Source organism: Doryrhamphus excisus, linkage group LG4, assembly GCF_037039965.1.
Source record: "Doryrhamphus excisus strain RoL-2023G ecotype Guam linkage group LG4, RoL_Dexc_Guam_v1.1, whole genome shotgun sequence".
In the NCBI taxonomy this organism is placed as follows: Eukaryota; Metazoa; Chordata; class Actinopteri; order Syngnathiformes; family Syngnathidae; genus Doryrhamphus; species Doryrhamphus excisus.
Window position 1 is genome coordinate 5,484,360 of NC_136360.1, and position 19,217 is coordinate 5,503,576.

At 38.9% G+C, this 19,217-nt stretch overlaps 1 protein-coding gene across 6 annotated transcripts in view; it reads right to left on the reverse strand.

The window, feature by feature from the left end:
- adcy1a (adenylate cyclase 1a) overlaps positions 1-19,217 on the reverse strand; it is a 36,220-nt gene that overhangs the window by 14,583 nt on the left and 2,420 nt on the right. For 4 of the 6 annotated variants that reach the window (XM_058073585.2, XM_078790027.1, XM_078790028.1 and 1 more), the window contains exons 2-9: positions 18,210-18,359; positions 15,252-15,370; positions 11,115-11,226; positions 7,115-7,242; positions 4,507-4,665; positions 3,457-3,598; positions 2,023-2,178; positions 700-894 (exon numbers count right to left, since the gene is read on the reverse strand). In XM_058073585.2, the coding sequence (XP_057929568.2) occupies positions 700-894; positions 2,023-2,178; positions 3,457-3,598; positions 4,507-4,665; positions 7,115-7,242; positions 11,115-11,226; positions 15,252-15,370; positions 18,210-18,359 (1,161 nt within the window). The remainder of the gene's footprint in view (positions 1-699; positions 895-2,022; positions 2,179-3,456; positions 3,599-4,506; positions 4,666-7,114; positions 7,243-11,114; positions 11,227-15,251; positions 15,371-18,209; positions 18,360-19,217) is intronic. The other 2 variants (XR_013627258.1, XR_009129882.2) reach the window with 1 other exon arrangement.

A 19,217-nucleotide genomic window follows, 5' to 3' on the forward strand; every position in this document is an offset into this window, starting at 1 on the left:
CCTCTTGGCAGAACTGGTAGAATTCATTTAGATGGGTTGGTTACCTGGGGCGGACCAGGCTTTTAAGCCATTCCAGAACTTTTAAACGGGTTTGAAATTGTAAATACTAGTCCTTAAACTTAATTTTAGCCTGGTTTATCTATTTCAAAAGATCTACGCTGTGTTATCATTGCACCCCAGAAAAAGAATGGTTTCATTTGGTTGCAAAAGACACTCAAGCCTATGATCAGCGTGTTCTCTGAACGTAACTGTACGCAGCAGTGGTCAACATTTTGCAGTAAAATAGCAAAGAGACTACAGGAAAACGACACAGCCCATCAATTACATGGCTACTACAGCACATACAAGCCAGTGGATTTTGGCTACTACAGCAGGATGTGTCAACAGATATAGCCAACCTGACACATGTCCTGTTGTATGTGTGGAAATTCATGAAGGTGCATGACATAGTACATGACATAATTCAAAGAGGTGACATACGTCAGAGTATACTATTTTGTTGTGTGCGTACATAAACTGTTTTATTGTTTTTTAAGTCTGTAGGAGTAGGAGGCAGATGTCTGAAGGTGTACGGGACTGTGAAACGTTTGTCAACTACTGCTACAGTGTATGCAATATTTGCTGCAGTCGGGGTATTGTAAACATTCATCCAGGTTTTTGTCCAATCTACAGCTGTTCAGTGGCCGTGGGTGGGCTTACCCTGCGTTCCCTGTCTCTGTTCCTGAAGCACAGCGTCATGAAGTTGAGATCTGATGTCCCCGACTCGGTCTGCCGAGCTTCTATGAGCCGTCCAATGTAGCGGTTGACTCGTGTTCCTGGTGAGTGCTGGATGGTGGCGGCTGAGAAGGATGTTCGATTTCTTAATTTCTCTGATGCAGTCCGTAATGCTCTCCGCTGTCACACACCACACATAAAATGCAGTATGACTCTCCACTGGAGCGGTCTCGCCACTGATAATAGTGGTAATAATTTCCATTACATACACAAGCTGGTTGTATAGCTAGTATATGGGTTTGTGATACTGCTAGATTTGGTATCAAGTAAACACAGGGCAAGTATTGCCGATATCAATATGATATCTGGATATATCCAATACTGGATATACGATACGAAAAAATTACGTTAAATGCATCATCAGTCTGAATAAATTTTTATTACCTTTTTTTGTGCCCCGCCCCGCTTTTTCTCATGTTTTAACTGTGTATTAACGAATGAATGTTGTATTTTGGTCTTCTACTCTGTTTACTTGCTTTTATTCAACTCCATTCTTCTCTAACGTGTCTTTGAGTAATTTGAAAAGCGCTATACAAATAAAATGTATTATTATTATTTTTTTTTGTGATTTGCCTTTTAGATTTTTATTCAGACATCTCTTTTATTTCACTCTTTCTTTGGCAGGAGCCGGCCACTATCATAATATTTTCTATTTTTCCCATAAGCAATTGCATTTGAGCAACACATTCATTGGGGCACTGCAATGACATCAGCTTCTCTCTAGGCTCTGTGCACCTCTGGCTCCCTCTGGTGGACAGAAGAAGCATTGCGGTGTCATCCATCCATCCATGTTGCTTGTCCTCCTATGAACTGCTCTTTTGGCAAAAATGCATTATGGGTAGATGTTAAAATAGCTGCTGGTTGTTATTTTTTATTTGTATTGATACATGTAATATGTATTTCCTAGGCACCTTTTGAGAGTTAAGTTCCTGTGTGATGAGTTTATTGTTATTCATAAGATGATGCAGTGAGTTTGTTATATGGAGTAAAAAACTCCAGCCATTTCCAAAGGGTTGGCAAGCTTGTTTTTTCATAGCTCATGATTGGCTCCTGTCAAATAAAGAGCTGCCTGATTTTCACAGACGTGCATTTGTGAAGTTTATAAAAAAAGGTTTTTAATGTTTTTTGGGTTAATTTCGTGACAACATACTACTGTGGCAATTACAACATGTCCCCTGTTTACATGGAACAGCCACATCTGAGTTGGAAGGAATTTACATTAGAAAATATGCACCACATGCTACACACCTTGTCATCATCCTCGCAGGTCATGACATTGGAGAAGGGGATCTCAGCCTTGAACATCTTCCTGCAGTGCATGAGCTGCACGAGCAGGTAGCACACCGTCTTGAACTTCATCCTCTTGGCTGGTTTGATGTCAGACAGAATCAAACCAGGAAATATCTGGAAAAAAAATACAAAAGGTAGTTTGTGATGTTAAAAATGCTACAACAATCTCATTTAAGGTGACACACAGGGAACAACTAGTTATCCTTTGCATATGCTGTGAAATGATATACTGTATATTTAGTACAGTAATCTGTTGCTTATCGTGGTTAAATGGTTCCACACCCAGCTGTGATGAGTGAATTTCAAATATAAAGTCAAATATTTTCATTTAGCTAACATTCCGAGTGGCCTGTGTAGAATACTATATACCATCCATCATGTCCAGTATTTGAATGCATCTTCTGAATGCCTTCTATTTGTATTTTAGTTCATTTTGCAATTTGTATGCTTGAAAAAAACTTAAGTAAAACTTGAGTAAAAAAGTGAGTAAAATTTGCTTAAATATGTACTGAGTGGAGGCAGGATTGCAAGGTTTGTAGTGTGCGTAAAGCACTTAATGTGTGGTTCTAATCCTGCCTGGAGCACTACCACTTCCATATTTTCCATATGTTACAACATGGAGTGCAGCTTAATAGACAAATGCAGCCTATGTACTGTAAGTACAAAACATTTTTTCTTTTTAAATTTAGTGTGTGCATCTTACATTGCAGTGCACTAAATAGTCTGTATTTACATATGCATTTTAAAGTGCTTTCCATGGGAAAAAATATAATTATAAAATTATAAAAACTTTCTGGAACGGAGTTACATTATTTGTCATTGGAAACATTGATTCATTTAGAGATATGTTTCGGTTAGAGTTGGACCTTCTGGAATGGATTAATGACCCTAACCAAGGTTCCACTGTGTATGAAACATCACATTTCTGAAATGTGTTTTTGGACTGTGGTAGTATATCCCACATGGGTTCTAATGTGTTAAATATGATTTAAAATTCTACTTGTTTTATCTTTTCAAATAAGACTCAGGGTCAGCTAACCTAACACAACCTTCATAATAATAGAGACGAGACTAGCTTATCTGAAAAAAAATCAAAGCCAAGCTTTAATAATCTATGTCGTCTCATCTCAGTCATGCATCTAAATTAGAATATCTGTTGTAGTTTTACTGTAAACTCTGCTTGAGCAATATTAAAACCACCCGTGCATGCGTGTACTGTGCACATGTACATGTTGGGGTGAGATCCTGATACAAGCTGTGTGTGCCAGCTTAACACATGGCCTGCCTCTCCGCCTGTCCCAGCGGATTACCTACTACATAACTGACAGATGTGTTACCGAGTGAAAAAAGAGACAAGATGCAAAAATAAATAAATATACAAGTCAGCTGTACTTTGCGTCTGTGTGATGGCACGATGAAAAACGTCTCTATGTGATGTTTCTGAAGAAAGGCGTGTCTCTTGTAGCCAAAGCCCGGTTCCACCTCATAATCACCATTCAAACACTCCAGGGTGGTTCTTGTGATGTGCACCTTGCTGAGAGCACAAGCAGAGAGAATATGAAACAGCAGTAATTTACAGTACACAAATATTGCTTCATATCCCATTAGCTTGCTAAAAATTCCTAGAGTTACATTTACTGTATTTTCTGGACTATAAGTTGCTCCGAAATCACACAGGGCCAAAAATGCATAATTAGGTAGAAAAAATACATAAGTCGCACTGGAGTATAAGTCGCATTTTTTTGCGGGTAATTTATTTTACAAACTACTTGACCAAAACAGACATTATGTCCTATTGGAAGGCAAGTTCTAACAATAAAAGAATAGAGAACAGGCTGAATAGGTGTACGATATGCCAACACAATGGTTATTCAGCTACACGAAAAATAAACATGAACAGAAAAAATGTCCAGTGTTTATGTAAAATAAACAGTTTTTTAATTTATAAGTTGCTCTGGAGTATAAGTTGCAGGAACAGCCAACCTATGAAAAAAAGTGTGACTTATAGTCCTGAAAATACGGTATTTCTTTAAATATATATATATATTTTTTTTTTCAATCCACTCACTCAAATAAAAAATAGTTTTACAAGTTGGTTAGATTAGAGAAAATCAATTAAATTCAAATGTGTGCAGCTAATCCTTGTTTTAAAAATCATTGACGATATCCTGTACATTGTATAATCATACCAAAATGGAAAAAAAAAACAGTACAAAACCATTAAAGGCCACAAATGAATATGCCTGTGATGAGTGCATGTACAGTCAACTGCCAACAACAGCTATGTTCCTATGCAGTAACTTTCAATATAATAACTACTTCAGTTGAAAAATCAACATAACATGTGCAGATGTTACTCTGTAACTCTGTACTGTCTCTGCATGTCTGTTGCATTTGCTCTATGGTTGTCTTGTTTCTGTGGTAGTAACAGTGAGTACTGACCCAGGCAGTCCTCCGGCCTCCATCACATTCGCCAATGTGACATCGTTTGACCAGACGTCATACTGCCATTTCCTGAGGCCAAGCACGCCGCACAGCACCCGTCCTGTGTGTAGGCCAACACGCATATTCAAATCTACCTCTGTTGCCTCCACCACTGACCTATGAGAGAATGTATGTTTTGAGAGGAACAACCATGTTAACCTTTTAATGACCACTTACTATACATGCAGCTTAAGAATACATTGAGGGGTGGATACAATACAATCATCTTGCCAATGTAGTGGACTGATTGAAGATCCACTCCACAGATATTAACTGGAATTAAGGTCTGCCAAGGCTACACCAGGGTCTTAACATGCTTCTTCTTGCGCCACTCATTTGTTGCCTCTGCTGTGGGTTTTGGGTCATTCTCGTGCTAGAAGACTCATCCATGACCCATTTTCAGTGTTCTGGCTGAGGCCAAGACGTTTTTCATCCAAGATTCTAGAGTACGTGGCCCTATTCATCAGCCCCTCAATGTGGTGAAATTGAAAGAAGAGAACAAACACAGAGAATTCCACCTCCATGTCTGGCCGTGATAGTGATAACGCCTGTAGTTGTGCCTTCTTAAGCAAGTGGACCTTGCAGGGGCTGCAGGATCACAGACCATTGCGGGAAAGTGTATTACTGATGTTTCTTGGTGACTGTCGTCCCCACTCATCTGCAAGCTTATCCCATGGAATTCTGTGCTGATCCTTCACTTTTCATCATCTTTACCCCACTTGGCGAGAATTTGCATGGTATTTCTTCCATTTTCCAATCACAATACTGTATATCTCACCAAACGTCTTGCTGAAGGAGCAGGACTAATTTGTATAGTTGATGATCACAATTGGTCTGTGTGTGTGGGGGTAAAAATCCACACTAAAATCCAGGAGGGCAAGCTTGTTATTACATGCCATACTGCAATGTGCTAGAATGATCCAGATGCAAGAAACTGCGAGCAGTTTTTTCACAGGACATATGGCATGGCTTCTTTTTTGTGACTGACTCCAAATCAGCCCTTCCAGCAGCTTTAAAATAGCATTGCTGGATAGCCAATATGTCTCTGCTATTTTTATTTCTGACAGTCCAAATATGTTGACAAGCGCATGGAACATTGTCTCTCTCTGTCATCTGTATCCTTCTTGCTACAATGACGATGACTTGCTCCGTGTAATGTTGTGCCAGCCTGCACCTGCCTTTGAAACATGTTTAAAAAGATCGCAAAAGGGTTTCTGGTTGATAAATCTCATTGCTGTTAAATGAGTTAAATGATTAGATCTCCTTATACCTTATAACTAAAAAACCTCCAACAAGGTATTGTGTTTTTTTAATACGTGACCATACAGTAACAGGTGCATTCATGATAATATATAATTTTAAACATTACCCAAACTTCTTTTGAGCTTGAATACACGGAGGAAAACAGAAATGGGGTGGTTTTGCTGCACTGCACAGTGTTACTATCGATAAAATGGCTTTGTGCGCTGTGTTTGGCTGGCAACCATTCCAGAGTGTACCCTACTTCTCACACAAAAGTCAGCTGGTAGGCTCCAGCATACTCCCCCGGACCCTAGTGACGACAAGCGGCATGGAAAATAGATGGATGGAAAGGCTTCATGTGTACGGCAATGACGACAAAGAAAAAATCGGTAGCTCTAACAAACTCTGCAGTGTTAGTCACTATGATATTGATTATGATACATGGAGCACATGTAGCACATGATATCACAACACAGTCATACATGGAATGTGGACTAATACTTTACAGATAACTTGGTTGTTAATTTGGTCATACGGCATTGTTTTGGAGTGTGCCTGTTACCTCTCGGTGGTCGCCAGAAAAGTTAGTTGCTACAATAACAATGTCACTGTAACTTGGTTTATATAGAGGTCAGTTATGAGCTTTATTGAAATAGCTGTGTCCTGTTACGTGCATTGTTAGCTCCCACTAACAACTGTTTTTCTCTCTTTAAAGTGCACAGAAAAGAGAAAAATATGTGGTCATATTTCACATAATGATTGTAGATGATGAGGAAAAATCCCCCCCAAAAAGTGCAGTTTTCCTTTAAAGCCAGCAGAGCGCTCCTGTCATGTAGTGGATCTTTGACTAGTATGAACATATTAGTTGTGCTTTAGTTTATGATTATGATTTATTTAGTGCTGCATTAGCCATTTCTTGAGGTAAAATAATAAGGTATGGCAGAGCCATCACAAAAGAAAATGAAATCATTTTTCTTTCTGAAAGCAGAGACCCCAGAATTGTCTTGATGAACAGAAGTGGCCTATAGTAAATATGAAACTACAAATTGAAAAACAACTATATGTAAAATGATCAAATATCTCAGAAAAAAGGAGATGTGTTTGAATTATTCAAATCTATTGTCTAAATGTTCAAATGAAATGTATTTAATGTTAAAACAGATATTTTTTTTAAATATGTTGGATATAATATACTATTTACTCTTAAATAATTTTAATTTTAAATAATTTCTTGGTCCGTGTTTGTACATGTGTGTGTTAGTGTATGAATGTGGAAGGAACATCCAGTATGTGTGCATGTACAATATGTGTCGATGTGACTCACGCTATGGTGTCAATCATGTCCAGGCCCATTTCGACACAGCAGTGGGCGTGGTCTGCCTTGGGTTGGGTCAATCCTGATACACAGTAATAACAGTCCCCAAGGATCTTTATACGCCTGCAGTGATTCTCCTAAAGACACAGAAATATGTCACATTCAATTGACTTGAACTCTTATAAATAAGAGGTGAAATAAAGGGTGAAATACATTTAAACAGACCACTTTGGAAATCAAAGGAAATACAGCTGGAATAGGTGCAGATTCTGGAAGATCTAGAAAGGTTTCTGTGCAGGTTATCGTGTATAACTGCTAGTTTACAAGTCAATACAAAGAGCTGAAAATTAGCATAATAGGTCCCCTTTAACAGCTGAAATGAAATAAGTTTTTTATTTTATTTTATTTTTTGTATTTTACTTTGGCTATATCAAATTTGAGTGACTGCATGAAAATAATATACAGTAGCATCTGTACTTATGAAAATCATCAGTGTGTGTGCTTGTAGTTGAGCCCAACTCTAATTGTGCCGACACGGTCTTGAAGTAGAATCCCACCCACACATTCCCAGACAGATCTGCTATTTGTCGCAGTGCACGTTTTGCACAAACTGGGTTGATGACACACACATGCACACAACCTCACACACAAACTTACTGTATATGCACAGAGGCTATATGGAGAAACTGTTTTTAAAGAACAACAAAATAATACATTTCCAGCTGGAGGTGCACATTTACGTATGTTACAATACAATGTGAATAATGACACTGGCCAAAGAACTGACTATTATTATCTCCAAAGATCAATCCATCAATTTTCTATTAGTGTCACGACTGAGCTGAAGCTTATCCCAGATCACTTCGGTTGAGAGCAGGGTATTGCTTGGACAGGTCGCCAGCCAATCACAGGGTACATATAGACAAACAACCATTCACACTCACATTTATACCTATGGACAATGTAGAGTCTTCAATTAGCCCACCCACAGATGAGGAGAATGGTCAATCTCCACACTGAGACGCCCAAATGGAGATTCAAAACCTAAAAAACCTATAAAAATCAAAAAGGGCACATATAGACAAACAACCATTCACACTCACATTCATACCTATGGACAATTTGGAGTCACCAATTAACCTAGCATGTTTTTGGAATGTGGGAGGAAACCGGACTACCCGGAGAAAACCCACGCATGAACGAGGAGAACATGCAAACTCCACACAGAGATGGCCGATGGTGGGATTGAACTTGGGTCTCCTAGCTGTGAGGTCTGTGCACTAACCACTTGGCCACCGTGCCGCTGTGCAGCCCCCATGGTGATACAGCTTCTTTTAAAGACAGCTACCCTCACTGAATACGCAAGTGACTTATAGTGACTTATAGTCCAGAAAATACGGTTGGAACTCAATTAAAAGTAATCGTCTTCCTTGCTAATACTACAGTGTATCTCAATTAGCCTGCAGCTTCATACACATGCACACAACCTTTCCATATAATAGATTACTGTCTACTGTAGCACTGATCGCTCACTACATATCACCTTGTATCGTGATCTTCCTTTTCCTCTGTCTCTATATCTGTATTAAGCCACGACTGATTACTGGCATGCAAAATGAAATCAAGGGGATAATCCGAGTGATCATGTGACTTTTGTGAAAGTGTGTGGATGTAGAGATCAAGTGTAAACTGTCTGTAGAGATCACTTGGCTTAGAGGTCAAGCGAGTGACATATAGCCATGAGTGCTATGAGTAGGATACACTGTATATAAATATGAAGTGCTGTATGATATTCTAGCTTTCTGTTACAATGGCTTCTATTATACTAGTTTGTACAACGTCACACCAGAAGAGCGCCCATGATTTTTCTTTCTCCAGTAAAAAAATGCAACAAAATGGAGTGCAGTGAAGCATACCGGCGTATTCAAGAGTCCAAATGTTGGTAGGTCTCTTAAACCCCCAAGAGGTTGACACCTTCCGCCTCCCATTACTTTGTCATACTTCATATTTGTTTGACGGACAAAATCACATAGTCGCTCTCCATGGTGCCAAATCATGTATGTGGCATGTATATGTTGTAAAATGACATTGTATTTGTATGTATTTGGGTTCGGTCATTTGCCCTACCCCTGGCCTGGCTTTGATTTGTGTGGATAGTGGGCTTTGATGGTATGGAATACAGGTTTGAGGGTAATCTAGCTGGCTTTCACTACTGCTTCACTGGCCTCTCTGGTACAGGTGAAAATGGACGGCTGTTTCAACAGCCCCACCAATTCATGTATGATCTCTCTTTCAGTTAGCCTTGCAAGATGTTGCACCTTTCACCAAGATGAGTCTCATAGTGGTGCCAAATATGATATTTTTGAGCGTCAACACTTGTTGCACACCAAGGATACAAGTTTGCTATTCACCTGTATAAATGAAAAGAAAGCAGTCTCCTTTTGGTCATTGAGATGTGGAGCAAGTGAAAAGTTGGGTGGATAGCAAACAGCAGATGATTCATTGCTACCATATTTAGCCTGAGGGATGTGTCGTGTTGTCAAATCTTACAAAAACAACAAACCCCTAGGAGATAATTTAAGAATTGTATTTCAATAACTGTATGTTTATTTATCATGATTTTTAAAATGAAACGTAAAATAAAAACCAATGGCAGGTAACTCTCCAATACATGAAGTTCAGCCTAAATAGTTCCACCTTGTAGCCCCGTTCCCCAGTTCAGCTGAGCAGTCCTGGGACACTGCTTTGGTCTCATCTTTGTCCATTTACATATTTTATTACCAATGGCAAGGCAAAAAGCATATTTCACTGACAGAAGAGAGTCCCTGGGCTTTGAATTTTCCTTAGCACTATCAATAGCCATGATTGAAAAAGGCTGGACTACACTGTAGTTTTTTTTACCGAGTAGACGCATGCTGACGAGGCACACTTCCTGTTCCCGACTGTTGATACAAATGGGAAATATATACTGCTGTGTACCAAACCAAAGGTTCCCTACCGAAATATTACAAATGCATGTATACCTATAATTATTCAGAGTGTCAATCCTTATTTACTAATAAACATTCCAAATGATGATACAATAACAGCATACTCTTCAGTGGAGTTAACTAAATCTGCTTGTGAAGTCTTGTTAGAATCACTACTCTGGTTGTTGGTGAGTCTATTTCTGGCATGCTATGCCAAGTGGGTGCCGCCACTCTGGTCACTCCATCTGTTTGGCCTGAGTCACTGATTTGGCACACTGTATGGTATGAATTAAATTATAATGATAAAACATGTGTTTTTGTATATGCATGTGTGTGACGTGCAGTATTTATGTGATACAGTTGTCTGGTTACAGATAACCTTACAGTCGCCTAATCTTCTTTCCCAGAGAACGACTCAACAGAAGCTTATTGATGTACAATGTCTGCTCCCAATACTCGCTACTTTTCTCAAGTCCAAGAGTCTCAACAGTGTTCATATGCCTCTCTCTTTCTCTCTCACACGCACAACCTAATCTCTCAAGCTCTTATCTCCTCCCTCTCTCTAAAAATCAGTTTACTCATCTCTCCCCTTCGAACCCTTCCATTTACTTCGCCTTCTTGACCTTCATCTGCTCTTCCTCTATTTCAGTCAGCCTCTCCAGGCTACAGGATCAATATGGCACAGCATATTAAATGAGCTTCCGGATTCAATAATATGTTTTGTTTTGTCCATTGAAACACTAACAAAGTTATCTTACTGTCTATGAAAAGACAGTGGTGTCAAAAGTGAGGCACGGGGGCCATTTTTGGCACACAACACATTTTTTATTGGCCCTTGAGATATTTTATTAATGAGCTATATTATTAGATAAAATTTCCAAGGTGTCAATTTTTGTAGCGTAGATTTAGTTTGATTTGTAGCATAGAATTAAAAGTCTAAAAAGCGGTCTATTCAACCTCTTATTTTAAAAATATAGAACACATAAATCCTTTCAACTATCATTGGAGGGATTAATGGAACATAAAAACCATCCACTTACTGTAGCAAGTTCATCAAACTTCCCAAAAAGTTCATTAAGAAGTTTGACCAATTCCTGAGCAGTACACTGGGACGCCAAACTGGTGAACCCGACAATATCTGCAAATAAGATGCTGCAAAGACAGACAAAAAAGGTTAAAACAATCTTGTCGTAACATAAAATTTTATATTGCTTTGATGCACACAGAAATGTGAATTAACGTCATAAAGGATGTTTTGCTTGTTGTTGACAGAAATGTACTAATGGACAATCAGTGAGTAGCAAACTTAATAAGTGAAAGCAGCATTTAGCGGTAGCCTGCTATCACTAAATAAATTACAGGTTTGAAATGAATGCTGCTGGCGAAATGGTGAGTGCGGCTGAGGAAGGTGATGAAAGCTACTTAGCCCTAATTTCATTTCCTCGGGGACGGGGCAGATGGCAACAAAACAAGATGTTATAGATCTCACTGACTAAGTTTGACTGTAGAAAGCTCTACGAGGAGTAAAGAAAAAGAGAATTGACAACTTCAGTGCTTTTTTGGGATAAAATGATTTATGTCACAGATGTTTGATGCTCATAGAAATCTTTGTTTTTTTTCCAACAGTGAGTGAATGAAGGTAATGCAACACAGTATCACATAAGAGTGTAACAGTAAACCAAAATCACCGTCACCGCCGAACACACCCGGTCATGTAAGCGATCGTGTTCTCTGATTAATGCCAGATGTGACGTCACCTTTGGTTCAGGCCAATCTTTTGTACACTTGTAGTTTCGAAGAAAAAGTCGTCCACCCAAGCACAGAGTCGATAATATTGGCTCAGTGATTGGACATTCATTCATTCATTCATTTTCTACCGCTTATCCTCACGAGGGTCGCGGGGGTGGCCCTGGACTGGTCGCCAGCCATTCATATAGACAAACAACCATTCACACTCACATTCATACCTATGGACAATTTGGAGTCGCCAATTAACCTAGCATGTTTTTGGAATGTGGGAGGAAACCGGAGTACCCGGAGAAAACCCACGCATGCACGGGGGGAGAACATGCAAACTCCATACAGAGATGGCCGAGGGTGGAATTGAACCCAGGTCTTCTAGCTGTGAGGTCTGTGCAGTGATTGGACATTTACCTAAAAAAGAAAGTGCTGATTTGTCTCCTCCAATAAATAGTTATCCGTGTCTTTTTAATGTGGTTTCAACTCAAACTCAAACCTGGATACTCAAACCTGCATGACATTGATCATGATGAAATAAGTAAATAAGTAACGGATGCATGAATAAAACACATGAATAATGACTTTTGGTGTGTAACTTTCTGAACTTTCTGGTTGTGTCAGGGTTGCTATCTATTACGATTATGATTATGATTGTATATAGTGAGACCTGGCAGGAACATCTCTTACTCATTGAAGCTTTGTTTAACCGCCTGAGTAAAAAGGCACATTGATCATTAATTTAGCAACATTTACCAAAGCTACAATTACTGATCTTGATAAGGTGTTGATGTGTGGGTGGTAGGGCGGCCTGGCCCGGCTAGAGTAACAGTCATTAATGAGTACCCTGTTGGAAAGAACTTTTACGTCTTGTTTGTTACTATTGTTTGCACAAACCTTACCTTTCAACTGTAGTGGCACCATTAATTAACGTCCACAATTGGAGCAGACCTTTATTCCCTATGATGATTAATTTTTTTTTTTTTCTTCAGGGGGGTGAATTTTTACTAGATTGGCAATGGATCAAATGTTTATCGTATTTGATGCTTGTGGCTACATTTTTGAGTTTGTGGGTTGAGTGTACATGGACACTTTGACATGTACTCAGTGTTCTTTTTAGGGAGTGGGTGTGCGTGCCGCCAGGGTTGCTTGGCTGCTCTCTCCGTCTTTCGCTCTTTCTCTCTCTCTCTCTCTCTCCAGGATACTGCAGAACCTAGAGTGGAGGGACTACCCTAGGTCTACTACACTCAGTGGAATCTGATGCAGACATGGAGTTAGACTTGCAGTTTGAGTTCTTGTTGAGGATTTGGTGTAACAGGATGGTTGCTAATGAATAATAAATACATAATAAATGTGTGGCATTGTATGGCAAGTCCAGATTCCGTGTTTTGTACTTGTCGCTCCCTTAGAGCCAGGTCATAACAATTTACAGTCGTAATTTTAGCAACATATCTCAAGTGGTTTTGACCTATGGCTTATTGCATTATTTGATATTTGGCAGACATTAGACTGAAAATATTGTTTGTGGTTCTGAGTTGCCATGCTTGTTGTGGCAGCACAGACTAGTTGTTTGTGAGCCTGATGAATGAAAAGCTGCGATCATGACCGCAACTCGACAGAAAACGGGGCCAAATCAGGAAGATGCCATGCCCTATGCATGTGTTTCCATTGTGCAGCAAGTCCCATGAGATAGAACCTGATCTGGATGGTGATGTTTGGACCAGGGTAGTTAAGTAGTAGCAAGAGCAGAGATGCTCCTGAACTGTAAAGAAGTGGGAGCCAAGCAGACAGGCAGAGTAAAAAAAAAAGATACAGACATGGTGGAAAGGCTTGCCTCTTGATAGGAGTGCTGTTGACATTCTACCTGGCCTCCACTCCCACATCCACTAATGCTGAAGCAGCTCACTTATTCTCTTTAGAGCTTTGTAGCAATGTAATCAGCTCAAAGTCAGGCCAGACTCTCACACGCTAATATGATCTTCATTGCAGCTTCAACGTGTCGGCTGAAAATGCTGATGAAATTCATACGCCAGGGACTACCACAAATATGTTGTTATAGCTATTAAACTTTTTTCTTTTCTTTTTCAATTAATAAGCGAGAAGAAAACAATCCTCAAATGGCATAAAACTTGGATGAATCGATAAACTTCCAGTCTTTTTTTTGGCTAATTGCTTTTTGATTTTATATCCGTGAAGTGATGGATGAGCCATACATTATTCGTTTATTGTATTACAGAACTGTTATATTATTCATTCAAACTTTGGTAAATGTTTTCAGCATCATTGTTCTCAGGAAAAAAACATTCCCAAGCTATTGTTTGCCATTTGTATTTGATTGCACAGTTAAACCAAATATAAGTAGTAAGAGGTAAACTGATTTGACCCTAAAAAAAACATGTATTATACAGTATAATGTATTTGGAACATGCATACAGGTTACACTGGAATAGAATCCATTACAATTCACAATTGAGTTCAATTCACATTCCAAAAACATGCATGGTTAATTGGCAACTCCAATTTGTCCATAGGTATGAATGTGAGTGTGAATGGTTGTTTGTCTATATGTGCCCTGTGATTGGCTGGCGACCAGTCCAGGGTGTATATCCTGCCTCTCGCCCAAAGTCAGCTGGGATAGGCTCCAGCACCCCCACAACCCTTGTGATTATAAGCAGTAGAAAATTAATGAAAAGGAATTGGAAGGAGAGCTTATTTAATTACACCCCCACCTTAGTTTGATATCAATTGCTAATACATTGTTCACCTCCTGTTTTCAACATATGCTGTATCCTTTACCAAATCTGAAATATGAGACCACTTGTCTACCCTGCAGTCTTTCTAATACATACATATATATATATATATATATATATATATATATATATATATATATATATATATATATATATATATATATATATATATATATTTAAAAATAATTTTTCTTTTGTTGTTGTCTGGATCCACTTCCAGGTCTTCCTGTCCTGCAGTCTTTGATGTTGTGTCGCGAGCATGGAATGCAGATACATCGGAAGTGACATCGGGGTTTATCTTAGCAAGGGTTAAGGCTGTAACATTAGCCCGTGTTAATGATTGTTGTGCCTGTCGTGTGACTTTTGATGGCAGTAACTGTCCATCACTGCGTCCTATTTTGGCCTTTTTGAGTGCACTGCATTCGGCCAGAACTACTGAATCTGAAGGCCCTGGGCAGATTAGATCGACACGGGAACACAAAGAAGCTTAAATGTGATTGGCCAAAAACATGTTACATATACGTAGAGGAATCAGGCCCACCACTAATTAAGTCTACTTCATTGCTTTATCTCAATTGCTTTTCTATTCTTGACCTTGATGCCTTAGCAGGTGACATCTGGATGAAAACACACCAGGTTCCCTCTCTGTACACCTTATGGTCCACAGTTGTCATGACACCGCCATACCTGACATTGTCATGACGTTGGATGTAGATCTTGTGAAAGATCCTCTCGGGCGGCTTCAGAAAGTCCTCCTTCATCTCCATGGCAACATTCCTGGGCAGTAGACTCATCAGCAGACGCTCCTGAAAAGGGAAAGGGTTATAAATATCAACAACTCTTCTCTGTTAGAACATTTGTTGAGCAACATCGACAACAATCATTATTTTTGTATGAAATGTAGTGAAAGAAATTCCCTTATTTTTCCATAACAATTCAATAAAAGGTAAATAAAACCCAAAATACAGTAGTCAAACCATTTGAAGAACACTGAGGTGTGAATATCATTATGAAGATATGTCATGATTTAATTATAACTTGTATTATTTTTATATGTGTAGCGGGTATTTATGTGGCTTCGGTATGTTAGGTGTACAGTCTGAGTAAATCAATAATGACTAATTCAAGGATAAAACAAACAAACCACTGTCACCTGAGTCACCACAATAAAGTTTTGTCATTGCAGATACCTGTAAAGCTATGAATATATAATCATGATGAACACATCCACATTAAGGGCAGAAACCCCATTAAACCCCATGTGTATCTGTATTTGTTCAATGCCAAGTTTAATAAATTAATCATCCAATCCAGTCAATTCCAGTCAAAAATTCCAGTTCTTTTAAGTCTTACATTGCAGTTCAAAGCAAGTTGACTATTAGCTTGTGTTTCTTGAGCCAATCATGTTATTTCTCACTGAGCTTCTTGTTGACGGTCTTTTTGTCCCTTCCAGTCATGTGCAGGTCTACAATATTGTTCATATCATAGCTCTTTGGTCTTGCCCGTGGTTGTGCAAAGGTTTGAATGGAAGATACTGTTTCTGTCTTTTATGCACATAATGAGCCAAGATCATTAGTACTTTCCTAAATGGACAGGACTAATTTGTGTGCTTAATGGGCATGCACATTAGAGGTCTGTCATGGTCAGAATACTTGCTGGTTGATAGGGAATGAAATAATTATTTCACTCAATCAAACACAGATTTTCTGGATGCTTTTACATTCTATCTTTCTATGTTTTGTTTCGTTTTTTCCAACATTTTATTCATTTTCTTTTGCCTCAGATATGAATTTCTATGTAGCTCTCTAATACAGTGGAACCGTTTTCGGTTAATGTACAACATTTACAGCAGAACAAAATTTTGCCAATTTTTTCTCTTTAGCATTCAGGAAAAAGGGAAGCAGAAGTCAGCTCTGTTGCCCATCTATGATGTCATCAGCAGTTGACTCTGTAGTTTTTTGCTAATTTGCACAGTTACACCACAAGTCTCTGCTTCTCTTTTGAGCATGGCTGTAAATAAACACAAAACTCCAAAATGGAGCCAAAGAAAGATGCAAGTGGCATCGTTTTGATAAAGAAGGTGAGAAACATTATTGAAATAAACAAAAAATTCACAGCAAAACACGAAGGGGGCATCTGAGTGGAGCTCACTGTCACATTGCCACATCTTTGTCAACAATCGCATCTTCAATCAAGGTCAAAGTGAAGTTAAATGCTAATTTATCCATTTCATCATATGTGTATATATGTTTGCATATCTGTATAAATGTTTTCTGCATGTAAAAATATAATTGCAACATTATAAAAAGATGCTTTTTGAATTTCTGGAATAGATTAACTGGATTTACATAATTCCGAGAAAAAATGATTTAGTTGAGTCGGACCTTCTGGAACAGATTAATGACGCTAACCAAGATTCCTCTGTACTTGTGACACACATGAATACCTACAACTTAATCATGATCAAGAGTTCTACTGAATGGTCACTTTAATTCTTGCAATCTTTTCAGTAATAGCTACAAAGTCAATTTACCATCCGCCTGTTCTGTTGACTCCTTGTAGACGACAACACTTGGTGACATCTCTGCTGTCTGTGTGATCTAACCATGAAATCATGAAAGTAGTCTGGTACAGGTCCCCAAGTCATTGTGCCCCGTGTCCATCGTTACCCTAGTATCAGTCTCTGTGAGTTTGTGTGTGTGTGTGTGTGGGGGGGGGTGTCTAAACACCTTTTTGTTGGACTGAGGCACGCTTCCATAGTGACGACAAAAAATCATGTCGGCCACAGCGTTTGAATGTCAAGACATTTATCTCCATGACAACTAAACTTTGTCCACTGATAATGACTGTTTGCGATGGCATTGCATTTTTTTTCCACACATTGGCCTTAGAACAATGTTCCAAAAAGCTTAGCATGAAATGAGAACTCCAATGCTTTGTGAGGTCAACTGACCAGACACTTGTAGAACACATGTTCATAAATCAATCCATCGTTAGCTCAAGTCAAAACCCCAAACAACCACAGTGATAAAAAAAAAACGCCTGTTTGATGGATGGAATTCAAATCCACAACTGTTTGTGTGCCCAGTTGCACACTTGTTGTTGATAGATCCCAATCAAGTTGTGTGTGCTTTTCTTTCACCCAGATAAACTGTGACCTTTACTGAAGTATGGAGGCCATGAAAGCAATCTGCTTGTGTAATTACCTGTCAGACGAGAACCTGTTCCTGCTCGGGAAAACACAGCATATCCACAAGTCATCTAAAAAGCACAGGTGCTAAGTGTGTGTGACAATGTTGTGGTTTATATATTGTTGCATGCGCGACATTGATGAATTATTTTACAGTTTACCATTTGGTGTGGGTGTTTTTTTGTGTGTAGGGATCTGTTAGAGTCACCTGACTGTTCCTAAGTTACTTTAGATGGTACATATACATAGGTGAGCAAGGTGTGGAATTTGCAACACAAGTGCAGTAATTATTCTTTCCTAAAATAGCTGCTGTCATAGTTACTGCCTTCTTGTGGGAATGTTGTCAGAATGCATTTTCACCTGAAACCTGTAATGAGCTGTAAAGATTTAATTAAAACACACACACACACACACAAGACAATGCTTTGGAAGCATGGCACCAGCTTGCACCTCACCTGTTTTTCGTTCTCATCCTCCAGTCTCAGTCTCTCCTCGATGCAGTTGCGAGCCTGGAGAAAGACTTTCCTCTGGGTGCGCTCGGTGAGAATCCTCACAAACACCCCCGACAAGTTGACACTGGTGAACAGCACTGCATTGGCTACCAGCTAAACACAAACAAGAGCAAACGCTGTAGACAAAGGTGGATGGATGGGCATTTGCACGTGCAATTTCAGGAAAAGGAGTACAATATTGAAGTCAATTGTTTTCCAATAATTCACTCATGTACTCCATAGAGTCCATTATTGGACTCCAAGGTACTGGTGACAAGTCATTTTATCTTTACCTTTCTGTGTGAATCTGAATATCATGTGTCTGAATGTGTGTTTGCGTAGGCTACACAATGGCACACATCAAGAGCAGTCATGGTGTGACATGGAGAACAATAGGTTTTCAGTGAAGAGGCTAGCAGACAGTGTTTTAATGATTAATGGTCTAAGTAATGACAAAAACAATGCTGGTATACACCAAGATGTGGCATTTGTTGTCTCTTCTCCTCAGTAAAACACCACCTGTGTTATACGACGCTCTATGAGTCCCATTAGGGACCATTTATTCAGATTCCACGGATGAAAAGTGGCTTCTTATTCCATTTGCAGAGGTGTAAATGAAGTAGACGTAAAATCTCTTCATTTTCACTGATGACCTTCGAGACAATTAAAAGCCACTTTTTCCTGGTGATATCAGTTTATGAGTTAATTATCATCTTATGCGCAAATGTTGGATATTTGGATCTTGGATTCTTGAGGTTTGTTGAAGATTTATTCTGCACCAAAAGGCTTCTATTTATTATTCCTATTCCGCCCCATTTTTGATGGATTTCTCACAAATTCCCCAACTGTTTCAAAACCAATCCAACATCAAATATTAGTTAGAAAAATTCTACAAAATTCCCACATTTTACAGAATTCCACAATTTCCAAGACAACATTAGTTTTTTGTGCAGTATTTCTCACATTTCTCAA